A 15,844-nucleotide genomic window follows, 5' to 3' on the forward strand; every position below is an offset into this window, starting at 1 on the left:
TTTTTTTTTAAATATTAAGTACATGGAGTGTACAGTAATTGCATCCATTTCATTAATTTAATGTACTTTGAATATAACATTATGTGAAATTTAGCTTTTTTGATCTGGCTATTTTTGATGTAAGGTTTTTTGCTTGCTACTTAACCATGGCCAAAATACAAGATGGCTGGGTGATTTTGGGCCAGTCACTCTCTATTAGCCTAACTCGCCGCATCGGATTTTATGTAGAAAATAGGAGCAGGAAAGAGTATTATTAGGTATGTTCACCACCTTGAGTTATTTATAAAAACAGTAAAGGTAGGATTTTTTAAAAAAATATATAAATAGATAAATTAATAAGATGGCAAATTGGCCCAGGTCAAAACAGTTTATCCCAGTGTAGGATTCCAGTAGTGCTACTTTGCAAACTGTGGTATTCTTTTTAGGATTTTAGATATTTGCTTGTAATTGTATTGTTTGTTGGGCAAAAAGCATGTAAATGTTCATGTGATTCAACTTTCTGTAACTTGTATACTCTTACTTGTACCAAATGGTCTTACTCACTATATCTGTTCCTAGCTTTAATGTGTGCACGGGGGTGGGGTGGGGTAAAATTTATAAGCTTTATAGCCCACATTTCAATTATGAATTTCTCAAGGCAACTTATAAGAGTCAACAAATGTAGCAATAGTTATTAAAGTAACAACACAAAACCAAGATCTGATAAAAATATAGCTAAAAATATTAAAAGTGTCTTTAATACCATTGAAACAGGTGAGAATATGGCTTATATCTAGTACTTTAAAGTCAAGTTAGCAAGTTGGATAGGTCTAAATAGAGACCTATTTATCTAAATAGAGACGTATTTATCTAAATATCACAATTTGAGTAGAAGACCTGTTCAGTCATCTGCCTAATCTTAGAAGACTGATGTACTAAAAGAAAGAACTCAAAAGATAAACTCGGTTAACAGGATATCTATATCTGAGACCCAATGATGGGTAGGTGTTACCTCCTCACCTGGACGTAACCTTCAATAGAAGGCAACATTTATTAAATACGTGGGATATATCATTGTAACAACTTCAATTACAAGTTAAGTGATTTTGGCCCCTTCAATATTTGGTGTGCAGCCAAGTTCAAAAGTTGAATTTAGCTTTTATAACTTGTAGTCTTATCCATACTTTGTAAGCCCCTGCTCAAATATCAAAGAATCCAATCTGACAATTTGAGATAGAAAACCTACAAAAACTACAGTGGAAAGCCTGATTCAGGCTTCACATAGTCTAAAACAAATCTCCCCAATTGCCTCCTCCTTTAGCCCACGAAAAGATGAAAGCCAAATTCTTGGCTCTCTTATTTGCATAACATGGCTTCCTGGCTGAATCACAGTTGAATCTGCTAGTGTACAGAGTTTAAAAGATGGGCTTTCACTAGGGATGAGGTGAGAGTGCACATAAGTGTGTATGAAGGACCATCTGTAAGTTGTGCTTTAATGCATTCACTCTGAAGTCCCTAGTCTGTATTCTTTAATTATTTCCTGGTTGCAACATACTTTAAACAGATGGGCCCTTTATCAATTACTAAAACTATAAACAAGGACAGTGTGCCCTTCTAGTTTTGATTCCAATCATCCCAGATTTTCTGTATGAACATATTGCAAGGTTGAATCAGTAGTGCATGTTAATGCATTTAGACTTGCCTTCACAATTTAAAAGGCTTTCCAGCAAGGAATTTCTGATTCTGGAATAATTCTTAATAATTTAAGGAATTATTGTTGTGGTTTGTAGTAGTAGTAGTTAGCATGATTCTCATTGTTATCATTTCTACAGAGCATATCTTGACTTGTCATGTTTATTTTGATTTTGCACATTCTCCCCAAAATACCAAGGTCATGCCATGAGCGGTACCGTCAGCATGGCCTGGCTTCTGTGGGTTATATCAAATTTAACAAGCAGGGAATTGAAACTGAAACTAGGAAATGGAGCAGAGGAAAATGATAAGGTGCTTAAGAAATATATTGCTCAGATTTAGAAAAAGAGAGGTGGCGTGCAACCCTGAACAAGGACAACAAAAGCGAAGAAAAGAAGTCATACTAACCTGAGGGAAGTGAGTAATTTTACCTCCCCTTATTTTAGTTAGTAGGACCAAATGCCAAAACCAAAATATATAGTGCTTCTTTTATTATGTTTCTTGTATTTTGTCTTAATATATAATATTCATGCTTCTGTGTCATCACCTGCATAATATAGACATATGGAATTCAAAATCAGTAAGCAGATGAATAGTCATTCAATCTGTTTTAAATGAAACCCAAAAGGAAAGTGTAAAGCATAGGAAGCCTTTTCATAAAATAAGTTTCAGAGCTGTAGGGCCTGGTCTGAGACAAGAAGACCATATTTTAAGGCTTAAGACACAGGTGTGGCCTTACTTGCCTTCCAGAAGTATTATAAACAATAACAAAAAGATGTTTTTCCTACTTCTTAGGGCCACGTAGTATCTTTATAACCACTATTTTCATTTTCGTTTTTCTTCCAGACATATAAATTTGACCGCTATGTGGAGAACAGCAAGAAGAAAACAACCTTCTTCAAACAGGGAAAGAAGCTGAAATATTTTCTAATGCCTTTTGGCTCTGGAAGCAGCATATGTCCTGGCAGATTCTTTGCAATGAATGAAATTAAACTCTTCGTGACTTTAGTGTTGGTTTATTTTGATATGGAAATTATGGAAGACAAACAACCTGGACAGGACAAGAGTAGAATAGGCTTGGGTATTTTATTGCCAGATTCTGACATTAATTTTCGTTATAAGCTTCGGTCTTAGTACAGAACCTCTATTGCTTATATAACTATCTTATTCAAATTAGGAATAGAATAGAATAGAATAGAATAGAATAGAATAGAATAGAATAGAATAGAATTGAACTGAATTGAATTGAATTGAATAGAGCTGGAAGGGACCTTGGAGGTCTTCTAGTCCAGCCCCTGCTCAAGCAGGAGAACCTATACTATCTCAGACAAGTGACTGTCTAGCCTCTTCTTAAAAATCTCCAGTGAGGGAGCGCCCACAATTTCTGGAGGCAAACTGTTCCACTGGTTAATTGTCCTCACTATCAGGAAGTTTCTCCTTAATTCCAGGTTGCTTCTCTCTTTGATCAGTTTTCAACCATTGTTTCTTGTCCTGCCCTCTGGTGCTTTGGTGAAAAACATGACCCCCTCTTCTGTCTTTTATTAAATATAATGTAACATTTGTATTTATAGGTGCCTTTACAGGTTTACTGTATTTTCATTGTTATTAAGTGTTTCAAATATTATCATAGACTGTGCTTTTCTGTGCAAAAAAGAATGAGAGGTAGACGTAAATTCTATGTAAATTCCATGTATATTCATGTTTTTATGATGCTAAAGTCTCACAGGTAATTCTGACTCATCCTTGGATCCATTGGTCTTCTTGATTCTAGAACTAAAATCCTAAACATATTTTTGGGAAGGTAAAATCTACTCATTCTGGTGAAACATAATTCAGAGTAAACATAAATAAGGGTCACTTTTTCTATTGTTTCTTGAAAAATCCCAATAATAAGTATTGCTCTTATTTGTGTCCTGCTATTGCCAGCCTGAGTTATAATAACAAGGATTTATCATTCACATAGAAACAAAATGTCAAAAAAGCTAAATGTTTTTACAGGCCAAGGTACTTCTGTTTTGTAGCCAACAGTTTCCTTCTACTGGGGAGTCTAATTCTTTCACTATGTTACAGCATTTGGCAAAAGCTAGGAAACTTGCTAAAAATATAGATGAACTCTGACAAACCCCTTGCCATCCTCTTTATATATTCTCTATAACTATCTTGGTATGAAGAAGATAGGAAATGCTCAAAAGACTCTCCTTATATGGATACTGCAATAAATTAAGGTGGATTGAAAAATATGAGCAAAACAGGCAAAGGAATTTGTCATCATCTTAGCAAGGCACTTAATTCTGCAAAGATGAAAAGATTCTGCTCATCAGGAAAAGAAAGAACACAATTCTCACTGAGGCACTTTATGATGCTTCAACACTTTGACCATCAGTTCCATAATCAGAATTTGTTCTGTACATATTGTGCTATTTTTTTCCCCTCTGTTCAATCCTGACAAATTCTCAGCATTTCCCTGGACAAGTCTCTGCAGTTTACTTGGCAAAGTTTTTCAGAAGTGGTTTGCCATTGCTTTCCTCTGAGGGTTGAGAGGCAGTGACTGGGTTATAGCTCTCAGTCTCCCGATTTCTAGCCTGATGCCTTAACCACTACACCAAACTGTCCCTAGAGATGCACAGATTTTCTTTCATAGAAACAGGGATATGTGGCCTTACAAAGCAACCTCCAAGAAATGTTTTGTCCAAAACATTATACAGCTCTAGTAGATTATCTGCAGTGTAACATAATTTATGAAGCATTGATTAATTAGAGACGCTACCTGTCTGTGCTATTGGCACTCATACATGGGAGGAAATAAGCTTATTTTTAATTAATCTTTCATATTTATTCCAGGTAGTGATAGTGCAAACTTGGTGGGCAAATGCACTGCATAGTCAGTTGAAGCTCAAAATCTAGTGGGTTTTTTTGCAGAATGATAAGCAAAAGGAATATTATTACAATGTTGTACAGACATGCTTGCAGAAATGTCAACTGTGAAACATCTACAGTTGTGAGGATTCCTCCTTTGGCAATATTTTGATAGCAACTGTGGAGAGAATGAAAAGTAGTTTATTTGTTTAAAACATGGCATGAATTTTGATTCAAGTTGTGATTTTACATTTTGAAATTGTAAATATCGTATGTTGAATGGTAAAAATGTAATGGCGCTTTGTTAAATAGGGCAGCAATATATACTCCAGAATAATCACTGCTCTATAGCTGATGTGTCTCTCTGGGGACCAAGAGCAGACAACACTTGTAAATGTACAATTGAGACCTATGAAAGAGTACAGTTGGCTGCTACTTGATGCTCAAACTTTCACTGGATGTAGGGGGAAAAGGCAACTGAGGGACTATGTCCAAACCCTGCATTATAAACTAGAGTTGAATCTTCAAACAGATTTTTCTTCAATGTTTATAACAAAGTCATGTTTGGGAGGAGCAGTTGTTGTTGTTGTTTTCAACTGGAACTACTAAGTTGGTGGAAATTCTTGCAGCCTATCTCCCCACTTTTGTAAAATAAGTCTCTGGTTTGGGTTTTCTCCAGCAAAGCTACTCATGACCAAGCAACATCATTCTTCTAGAATTGACAGGATAAAACAATACAAAATATTATTAATGAAAATGATTAAGGGATCTTCTTCTTAATTTTAAACCCTGGTCCCGCTCACCCTTAACCACAATACAACCATATCCTGACAGTACCATTGTGAAATTGCCGTTACTCTATGCCCAGGAGCCAAGTGAGACTTAGGTACACTGGAATAAAAGAAGTATTTTCCTTTCTAAGTTGACACTCTTCCATCATAGCTTCAATGTGTATAAAATTTATAATGCTTTATTACACATTATCTTGGAACTGTGGCCAGCTGGTATCTCCCCAAGAGGGTGTCCTGACTCAGCAGGGGCTTTTTTTTCCTGCTGATGGACAGTTGGTTTTTTTGCCAAAGCTGGTTCTTTGACAGCACACTTTGAACTGGAGCTACTAGGAATGAGTCAAGATGGCCATTGGATGACTATGAACCTTCCCTAGAAGAGGAACTAGAAGGTAGTAATTCTCAGTGGGAGGAGTCAGAGGGTAAAGTCTCCATCTTTTCCTTTCCAGCTATCTGCTGTTATAAGAACGCCTGGGTTTTAACAGAACATTTTTACCTTTTGATGTTTACTTTCAAATGTTGATTGATTGAATGTTGATCTAATTTACTGAATCTTAAAGGTTTTATTTATGTTCTTTTTATTGTTTTATTAGCTGTTGTAAATCACTTCTTTTCCACATGGAAGACTCAGCAAGTTTTGGATAATGAGGAAAAAAATGATTCGATTTACATTAGTATCAAACTTTCACTACAGGAATTTTGTATTTTTTTAAAAAAATTCTGGTCTTATTTTTTTTAAATTTCTGTCAGAAATCTCTCTTGCTGAAAGCTCTTCACGATGGTTTTTGAGACTAATCCAGTGGTGGCGAACCTATGGCACGGGTGCCAGAGGCGGCACTCAGAGCCCTCTCAATGGGCACGCGTGCCGTCGCCCCAGTCCTAGGCCTTCAGCTGGGTTTTATAAAACCTTTTCGCTTTAGGCCTTCGCCGCCATGTGCAAAAAAAAAAAGGTTCAATCAATCAGTCAATTTCAACTTCTTGTGGGAAAAAAAGATCTTGCAAAGTTGGAATTGATTGATTGAACTTTTTAGTCCCACCCAGTTTGCCATTACCACCGTAGCCACGCCCACCCAATTGGGCACACATACCCAATGGGCCACGCCCACCTGGCACCCGACGATGCATAAGTGAGTTTTGGGTTGCAGTTTGGGCACTCGGTCTCTAAAAGGTTTGCCATCTCTGGACTAATCTGTTACGATACTTTTCCTATCTTTGAAAGGAGCTGTTTATGACTAGCTGTAAAAGTTTCAGCTGTAAAAGTTAAACTACTAAGTATTTTGGACTATATCAAAATAGTCAAAATGCATGCAATTTATCAAGACAAAGTTTATTGGATAAGCTGGGCAGAAAGAATACTTTTCAACTTACAAGTTCAACTTGAAAATTTAGATAAAAAGCTTGATAAAGTAACAATGTTTTTAGAAGTTGTTAACCAGATGCAAATAACAGTGCTAAAACAACATTTACAATTAGATGGATTAGAATGTAATTTGCTGCTGGCATACCTGAAAGATGAGGTGGACTTGGAAAATGCAAGTTAGTTAGAGGGCTCCAAGAAAAGTAAGGATTCTAAAGACTCAAAATTGATAGAATTGATCAGTGATGAACTTGACTTTTTGAGGATAATTGGGGAACAGATTTATTATACCCAATCGGAAAAGAGATGTTACAATTTACAGGCGACTGTTTTGTACAACAAATGTTATGGAGATACACACAACAGAGACTTCTGACTTTGGGGAATAAAATCCAACTGTTACAATGCATCCCAATTAATATCTCAAAAAAAAAGCCTTATTATTAAGAATCAGTAGAGGATATTTGACCCTGGACAGATCAGAGACAATGATTGTGGTGAAGCCATTGTTGACTTTCTGCAAGTGAAATACAATAAATGGATTATTAACAGAAGGTTTTGAAGTTTAATTTAGCTGTTGGCTTTACCTGTTAACTATGTTTTAATATAGTAGAAAGATGTCAAACTAAGTGTGTTGGGTAAACAGTGATTGTAGAAATTTATAAATTGTGTGCCTCCTTTGCAAAGGTGGAGGAGTTATTATTTTTGAAATATATCAGTACTCAACTAGGAGAGACAATTTATGTATATGTGTTTTGTTTTTTCTTTTTATGCACTTTTTTCAGTGTAGTCTTGTTTATCTTTGTTTTGTTTTTGTATTTTTTTCTTTTTTTAGAGTTTTTATTTTAATGTTTTGAATAAAATAAAAAATGAGAATCAGGGAAGTGTGGCTAGTTGAACTATTGTAGATCAGAGGTGTGCTTTGGGTATGTTGAGAAGTGTTGGTGCACTCTCATCCCATTGATTGTTAGCCAACTTCTCTTCCCGCTGGTTGTTAGCCAATTTCTGCCTTGGCTGATTGTTCTCACCATTAGCACTTGACTTCCTCCACTTCTTTCATGCCCATCAACATCCTTCTTTTCTGGATATCAACTTCTCTCCAGGCTTCCTAAGAAGAAACAAGGAGAGCAGACCCCAACTATTTCATAAGCAGAAGAAAAGAGGACATGCTTTTCCCCCTTAATATGTTCTAACAGTATTCTGAAATGGAACTTTATTTTAGTTTGCTGCAATCCTGCTTTTTCTAATTGTAGTATCCAGAGAATAATGAGTGAGATTGAACTAGGCGTTAATTTGCTTGTCTGCTTATTTGCAATTTCTTTATTATTTTCAAACACTAGTTTCGTTTTCTATTCATACGTGGAAATAAGAAACCTAGTAGCTCAGCAACCAGTTAGTTTCATTCACCCAGGTTTATAGCAGGATTCAAATATTTAAAAGACACAACCTATTAGTTAAAAAAAAAATCTGGTCAAGAAGGAAGCTGATCAAGAGGAAAGCTCCAGAAACAGAAAAATGGCTTCTTTCAAGGGACCTTTTTTGCCCTTAATCTATAATGGGACTTAGCAAGTACTCACACAATTCTAGGGCTCCACCAAAGCTTAAAAACTCTGCTCTGTGGGTTGCACAATCATAGGACCTGCTTGCCTTCTCTCTGGCATCCTCCATACATTTTTTTATTTCATATTTTTAAAACCAGGGGGATACCTAGAAATGTAGGAGAGAGGGTAGACAAACCAGTTTAGAGAAAACAGGCCGACCTGAAATCCTGCTCCTTTTGCTGCAGTGCCCTGATTTATGTATGCTTTCTCATTCAAATTATGATGTATTGAGGTAAGTTTGCCTCTGACCAATGTACACTCAGAAACCATTACAAAATTGTTTGGCAATGTCTTGGAAGGGCAGGAAATGGCAGTGATGAGAGCAAATGTTATGCCAGCATTGTTTTATGCCACCTCACGCATGGAGAGAAAGTACTTCAGTTTAGTAATGGGAGAAGATTTTCATATTTTCTTAAAGGTACTGGTAAGCATTCCACAAAAATGAAATCAAATGAACACCTCTTGAAGAATCATAAAATCTGAATAGTCCAAAACACAAGAATTAAGAAAACTTTATATACTGTACAGTACAATATATTTGTTCCAATCTTGGAAACTGCTGTCCTTCATGAAATAGGATTAACTAGTGGTTCCAAACTTATTGGTAATATTAAAAGAAGTAGCCATCTGCTAAGGAAAAAATTCAATTCATTTTCAATAGGTTCTATTTCTTTTGGCAATGGAAAGGTAATAAATTTGGAAAGGAAAGGTCCAATTTCAATAGGACCTATTTTTTTAAAAAAAAAGTTTCCAGGATTGTTTCCAGAAAGTTAAGCAACCTTTTAAAATTAAAGAAACAGATTCATATACGTTAGGTTTTAATAGCAGAATGAATTACATTAATTTTTAATTGATGTACAGCTGGCCTATTAGGCTTTATATTAGCTAGATTGTGCTCTGTCATTTTACCTTCTTTTACCCAAAACAGGGGCAGTGGAATATTCTTTATGGATTGATACAAGTGGATCATATACTTGTAATAATGAAATAATGCAATTATGTTTTAATTTACTATTTTTGCATTAATAAAGGATCTTTTACCTGTTATGTGATAGATGCTTGACTTATAGTTTTTAAAGAGGTGTTTGATTTTTTTTATTGTATCATGACAAAATAGTACAATTATTTTTCCTAAAATATATTTACAAATAAAAAAGGGTTTTTTGAGACACTAATGTCCTTTCTTAATCCCAATTAATTAATTAATTAGCTGTCTAATTTGTATAATAATAGTCTACACAATTTCAGAAAGATATCAGAAATTCTAAAACAAAATGAATGGTGAAAAAAACCTGCTTGGTGAACACAATGAAAACTCCAGTTTGATCCTCCCGCTAAAATTCCATTCTAGCTATTATCTTTAATTGATAAGTGTATCACTGTTCTAGTCACAATGGTTAGTTATGAAGTGAAGGAAGGAAGATGGTGACCTGTTAACTGATTATTTTTTAATCCTATCAGCCATGTTATTTTGCATAGGCTAAAATAAGAATTGGATACAATGGTACATTTCTTACAAGAATATGATTCTGGAGGACTATTGTTTTTTTAATATGTACTTTACACATACATACATAAGAGAGGGAGGGAGGGAGAGAGAGAGAGAGACCAAGACAGTTTGGTATAGTGGTTATGGCATCAGACTAGAAACTGAGACCATGAGTTCTGTTCCACCTTTAGTACAAAGCCAGATGTGTAACCTTGGGCCAGTTACTTTTTTTCAGTTCTAGGAAAGAGGCAATTGCAAACTACTTTTGAAAAACCTTAGAAAACTGCAAGAGCTTGTCCATATAATCTCCAAGAATCAGACATTGTTGAATGGATGCAAAGAAAAAATGGTTCTATTTTTTAATTTCTATTTTCTAAATGTTCAATTTTTGAAAGAAGTGCACAACTTTGGGGCTATGTCATCCATATATAACTTCTTATTCTATTCTTCTTATCACCTCAAATTCAAGTGAAACAATGGAAGAAATGTTCAACTTGTTGCTGGGGTTTTTTAAAAAAACTTTTAACATTTTGTCTTTATGTACTTTTTGACACATTTTATCCCATTTGCTTTATTCTGCTGCTCCAATGTTACGGCTTTTACATTTGCATGTGGATTTATGTCAGGTACCCATAAATGATGCTAACTGATCATTCTAAACCACCTTGGAGATATTTGCTTGTAAAAATGTATTCAAAAAACTATTTGTTGCTAGGGAAGAGCACTGCACATGGGATTAAAAAAAAAACCAGATAGATCTCCTAGTTTGCCTCTTGTATGATCTTTCCAGTGGTCACATATTGGACAACTATTGTGCTTCTTATCTAAGATTTTCTTAATATACTGTTAGTAATGTAAGAAACTGCAAGATTAACCAACAACTTAAGGTTCCAACTAAGCAACAATAACTGACAATTCCAACTAACATATGATAATGATGTCCCCAAGCTAATTCACTCTGGAGTCCTTGGATTACAAAGTCAATGACTAAAAGAGAAGTGGCCCATTAGGAATTATAAATCTAGTCATGGTCAGCTGCTTAACAACTTCTTCTAGGCCTGGGGTCTTTGGACCAGTCATTGTCTCTCAGCCTTATTACATCATTATTTTTGCAGGAATACTTTTGGAAGAGGGATACTAAACATATCACCTAAAAGGTCCATGAAGAAAAGATACAAAACTTATTTAAAAAACTGTCCTTCGTAGCATTTTGAAGTCGTGGCCATATTATTATAACTGATGTGTGCTAGATGATGTCAAAGAAAAAAACTACTGCATAACTTTATAGCAATTGGAATATTGACCAATATCCTGAAAACCAACATAAATATTGCATTAAAATGTCAACTGCTGTTGAATTTTTAATAACTGTTTTGTTTGCGCTTACACCATATATTAGTAACAGCTAATAACAGGAAAAACTAATATTTTCCTGAAACAATACATATCTGAATAATTACATATGACATGGAGGTAAAGATCGTTTAACTTAACTTTCATTTAAAGATAATCATATGCCTACATATTTCAATATCTCAGTGTCTGCAAAAATGTGGTGTACTATATTCATATAGGAAATAGGAAACATTCTGGTTAAAGATTTTCCCTATAATCATGAGGTTTCACCGATTATTTATCAAATGTATCATAGGGTACAGACAAAGCTTTTATCTTTCTCTTTGTAAACTTCTGGTAAGGTACTCATTAATTTGTGAAAAGATAAAGTTAAAACACTGTAAATGTCATAATTAGGTACTCATATTTTTTTAAATTATATTACTTTATTACTAAGAGTAATGAAATCTATTATGTTTAGATATTAATGCAATGTTCTAATCTTGATCTATTTGTACCTGTATAATTTTTTATAATAAGAATAATATACTTAAATTCTAATTTGAAATCCATGTATATTAAAGAACTATTGCTGGAATAAATAAATTCCATGGGCAAGTTTGTGTATTTGTTTTACAAATGATATATTTGCCTTGATAAAATGCTTTGTAAAAATTCAGGTTATCTGTTATGGATTAGTAAATAAATTAGTGTATCACTGAAGATGGTGTTCACCACTTGCCCTTTTCAACTGTTTGAATATATTAATCTGGAGGAGGCAGGAAGTCAATATTTCTGTTATTTCTTGCCTTGTGACTACTCTAACACTTATTCAAATTACCCATGTTCAAACCAATTTCTCAAAGTGATTTATATAAGTAGAACTATAATTCGGCTGGCTGTTTTTTATAATATCCTACAAAAAATGTTTCTTAGGATTTCAGGTCTCATATAGATGAACTAATTCAGATGAAAGACAACTTGCTTATAATTTACTCTGTTCTTTTAGATAATAATTAAGGCTATAAATTGTATTATGTGATAGCACATCTCAAAGTACAGTTCATACACATATTCCAATTATTTAAGATTTGTCTTTTAAGTAATCCCATGATCTTCATGCCAAGTTAGACTGTAGTGATAAGGCCATAGATCAGTCATTTTTAGATGCAGGACATTTTCATACAGTAATGTAGAAAAAAAACTGATGCTGTCTGCCAAAATGCTCTCATGTATAAACACTTATATCAATGAAAAGTGGGTGAATGAAAGGCAGTAAAAATAGGAAATGTTAGCTGAAAGCAAACTTCTTGGAACACAAATTTTAAAGATCCTCAGGCATTGTCAATATGGTTGTTTTGTTTTGTTTTTCAAAAGTTAAGTTAGCCTCAAGGAATATGATTCCCAAGTGAATGAACACAGAGGTGAATGTAAAAAAGCATTTTTTTTTTTAAAAAAAAAACTTGTTCATTGGTTACATAAAGCACTCTTACCTTTTAGCTACACTATTTTCTCCAACTACCATTTCAAATTAATCACGCTTCGAAGTGTGTGTGTGTATGTATGTATGTATGTATGTATGTATGTATGTATATGTATATGTATATGTATATGTATATGTATATGTATATGTTATATATATATATATATATATATATATATATATATATATATATATATATATATATATATATATATATATAATGTATACATACATACACACACATACACACACACACACTTCGAAGCGTGATTAATTTGAAATGGTAGTTGGAGAAAATATATATATATATAAGAGAGAGAGAGAATTTTAAAATGCAGGAATAAAAATGCTCCGCACATACCACAACTTTAAAGGCTACCTTTTTCTGCTCATCTCTTGTGTTCCTGCTGAACAGGCAAGGGCAATTGTCAAATCTCTCTTATGGGAGATTTTAGCCCCTTTCGAGTCAAGGCGTTCCTAAATGAGCGCTCAGCCCAATAGGGAACGCCTTCTCTTACCAGCAGACTACAAGGCAGGGGGGCTTTTCACCCACCGACCCGCCCCTTCCCAGGAAATGCTTTCAAATACAGTAGTAAACGCTACCAATCTGCCACAGCTCCGTTTCTTCAGGAAACGGGCACTAACAGTTAAATCCAACGCGACCCATTTTGGCCCCAAACCCGGGAACTAATTCATCCTTAGGATTCGAGGCCGTGGGACGCGGTTTTTGACTCGAGGATCGGAAGCGCGGGTGAAAAGATGCGAGAAGCCTTGGAAGAAGGAAGTTTTCAGTCAGAGCCTACGGAACAGAGGCTGCCGCCGACCCCTTTCGAAGCGGGCGAGGAAGGCTGCCTTGGAAGGCCAAAGAGGCCGCCTCGGTTCCGTGTTTCTCAACCTTGGCAACTTGAAGAGGTATGGACTTCAATTCCCAGAATTCCCCAGCCAGCGCAGCTGGCTGGGGAATTCTGGGAGTTGAAGTCCATACCTCTTCAAGTTGCCAAGGTTGAGAAACACTGCTAGTAGTAGAAGCTCCTTCTCTTGAAATCAGCCGCACTCCGCCCCTCCCGCATGTAGGCGCCCGCGGGGAGAGGCATTTCTCTGCGGTAAACCTATAGGGATCAAGTGGGGGGGGGGGAAAACTTCCCTACACTCATCCCGAAGGAAAGGGGACGCCTTGGCCGTAGCTTCGAAGAGAAAAAGAAACCGCCCGGCCTCGGACGGCACTTGGCTTTGGAAAACAGAACCGAAGCGAAGCTTGCGAGAAAGAAGTTTGACGAAAGCGAGCAACTGCGCTCCTTTGCCTACAGCCCTGCGGTCACCCCGGAGAAGGGGCGGGGCCACGGCGCATGGGAACAATAAGACTCTCCCGAGCGCCGGACTGAGCTGGCGGGAGCGAAAGGGTGGCTCCACTTGCGTTCCAAGGGGGCGGGAAAGAGACGTTTTGCGGCGTCCTGATTGGAGGAGGAAAGGAAAGAAGGCGGGACCGAAGGGAATCTTCGAGTCTCTGGCCAATGAGCAAGCGCCGGCGACGCGGGAGACGGAGGGCGAGGGGAGGGAGAGAGCGGCCGTCGCTAACCGCGTCCAAAAGAGCGCGCGCAGAACCGGCGGGTTCCTCTTCCCCACAAAGTCAGGAGGATTTGGCCCACTCGGAAATGTGGGAAGTGATTATATTAATTTTTTTAAAAAATAACATAAAATCACCGCATAGCCTCCCAACCGTTCTTTCTTCCTTAATGTTCAAAAATACAGTAATCTTAACTCCAGAGACGTTTCATTATTTACAAAAAGACCCTTGAAGAGTCACCGAGTCTCGGCTGTTTGGTTAGAAGGTCATTTAAAGTAAAGTTATGGCTACAGAAACGGCCCAGTTGTTAAAAGAACTCCTTTAAGAAGCGCGAACATCCCTCCACGCATCTCGTTTTTCCCATGGAGAGGGTAGAACCGACTCTGCCTATTCTGCAAACTTTTTAGCACCTGCTTAATTCCTTTCAACAATGTTTAAAATTAAAATAAATATGTTTTGGCCTTTACTGCTCTCTTTTTAATTACATTTAGAGGCAGTTTCCACACATTCTCTTCTCTTTCTCCTCCGCCCCCATCCTAAATCACTTTTTCATTAACGATTTTTAATAAGAAAAATCACTTGACCGCTAGTCATTATCTCATCCCTTCCGTGCACACAAGTTCACTTACCCCATCCTTTCATTTATTCACTTACTCATTCCAGCAGATCCGCCGCAACTGACTGCTAGCAGGGATGTGAACACTCATAATTATTTGTCAAAGTCTGCAAAGTGTATTATCTTTTTTTTCTACTGGTAATTAGTTACCATAGCATCTAATACGTAAATGTGCCCAGAGCACACCATTAACAGTTAAACGGAGGATTCAATTTAACACATGATTATATCTTTCATAAGTCATTATATTAGGAAAGTCAATGTCACTCACGCTGGGACAATCGCGGGATTAGAACGGGGGCGAGGGAGGGAGAGGGGAGCAGAGAGGGAAGGGGGGGAGCTCGCCTTGGCAGCCAAGGTGAAAAGGGAAGGGGGGGGGTATGTCGGGATGGGATGGGCGTCCCTAGTCTGGCGGGGTGGCTTGAGTGAAACCGAGTCTCTTGAAGGGGAATCTTCATTTCTGATGAAGTGATCCGTCAAATAAGGAAGAGGAGGGGGAAGGGATGGCACGCATGTCGGCGGGCGAAGAGGGAGGAAACAAGATCAGCTGCTCCTCGCACGTCTGGAGCCAGGCTCAGGAACTGCGGGTGGGTCCTTGGTGGTTAGGCGTGGTGATGGGAGCGGTGGGTTTAAAACACCCAAGTCGCTACCATTGTCTCACATTTTATACAGGGAGTTAAAGCGCCAGTAATTACAGGAGAGGTGAAAGGAAAGCCTTGAAGCAGGCTTTGGGGAAAGAGATCAGAAACTTTCTTCTTCCCTGTCCCTCTCTCCACCCCACCCCACCCCCCGTCCGGGCAGGTTTAACCCTCCCCTACTAATTTTCAAGAAGAGAAAGGGAACGTTGAAAAGGAACAAGCCTGTCTCCCTTCCCCCAGCAAATCTGAAACTTTCGACCGAACTAGAGGTTGGTGGTATATTTCTTATCTCAGCTGACAGTTGTCGCAAAAACAACTAGCAGACAAATCCACCGAGTACTTAGCGGAAAGGAGAGTGGAAAAGAAAGACACGGGAGCGAGAAACGCTCGCTGAGCTGAGGGAAAGCCAGTAGTCCTTGAACTTTTGCTTCCTGCTGCTGCAAAAA

The 15,844-nt window shown here is 37.1% G+C and overlaps 1 protein-coding gene across 1 annotated transcript in view; it reads left to right on the top strand.

Annotated features, from left to right (window-relative positions):
* Positions 1-2,847, top strand: part of LOC107288949 (25-hydroxycholesterol 7-alpha-hydroxylase) — a 31,080-nt gene extending 28,233 nt beyond the window's left edge. The window contains exon 6 of the mRNA XM_015817627.1: positions 2,518-2,847. Coding sequence (XP_015673113.1) covers positions 2,518-2,805 — 288 coding nt within the window. The 3' untranslated portion in view covers positions 2,806-2,847. The remainder of the gene's footprint in view (positions 1-2,517) is intronic.
* The last annotated feature ends 12,997 nt before the right edge of the window (positions 2,848-15,844 follow it).

Source organism: Protobothrops mucrosquamatus, unplaced genomic scaffold, assembly GCF_001527695.2.
Source record: "Protobothrops mucrosquamatus isolate PMUCROS unplaced genomic scaffold, P.Mucros_1.0 scaffold608, whole genome shotgun sequence".
Lineage (NCBI taxonomy): Eukaryota > Metazoa > Chordata > Lepidosauria > Squamata > Viperidae > Protobothrops > Protobothrops mucrosquamatus.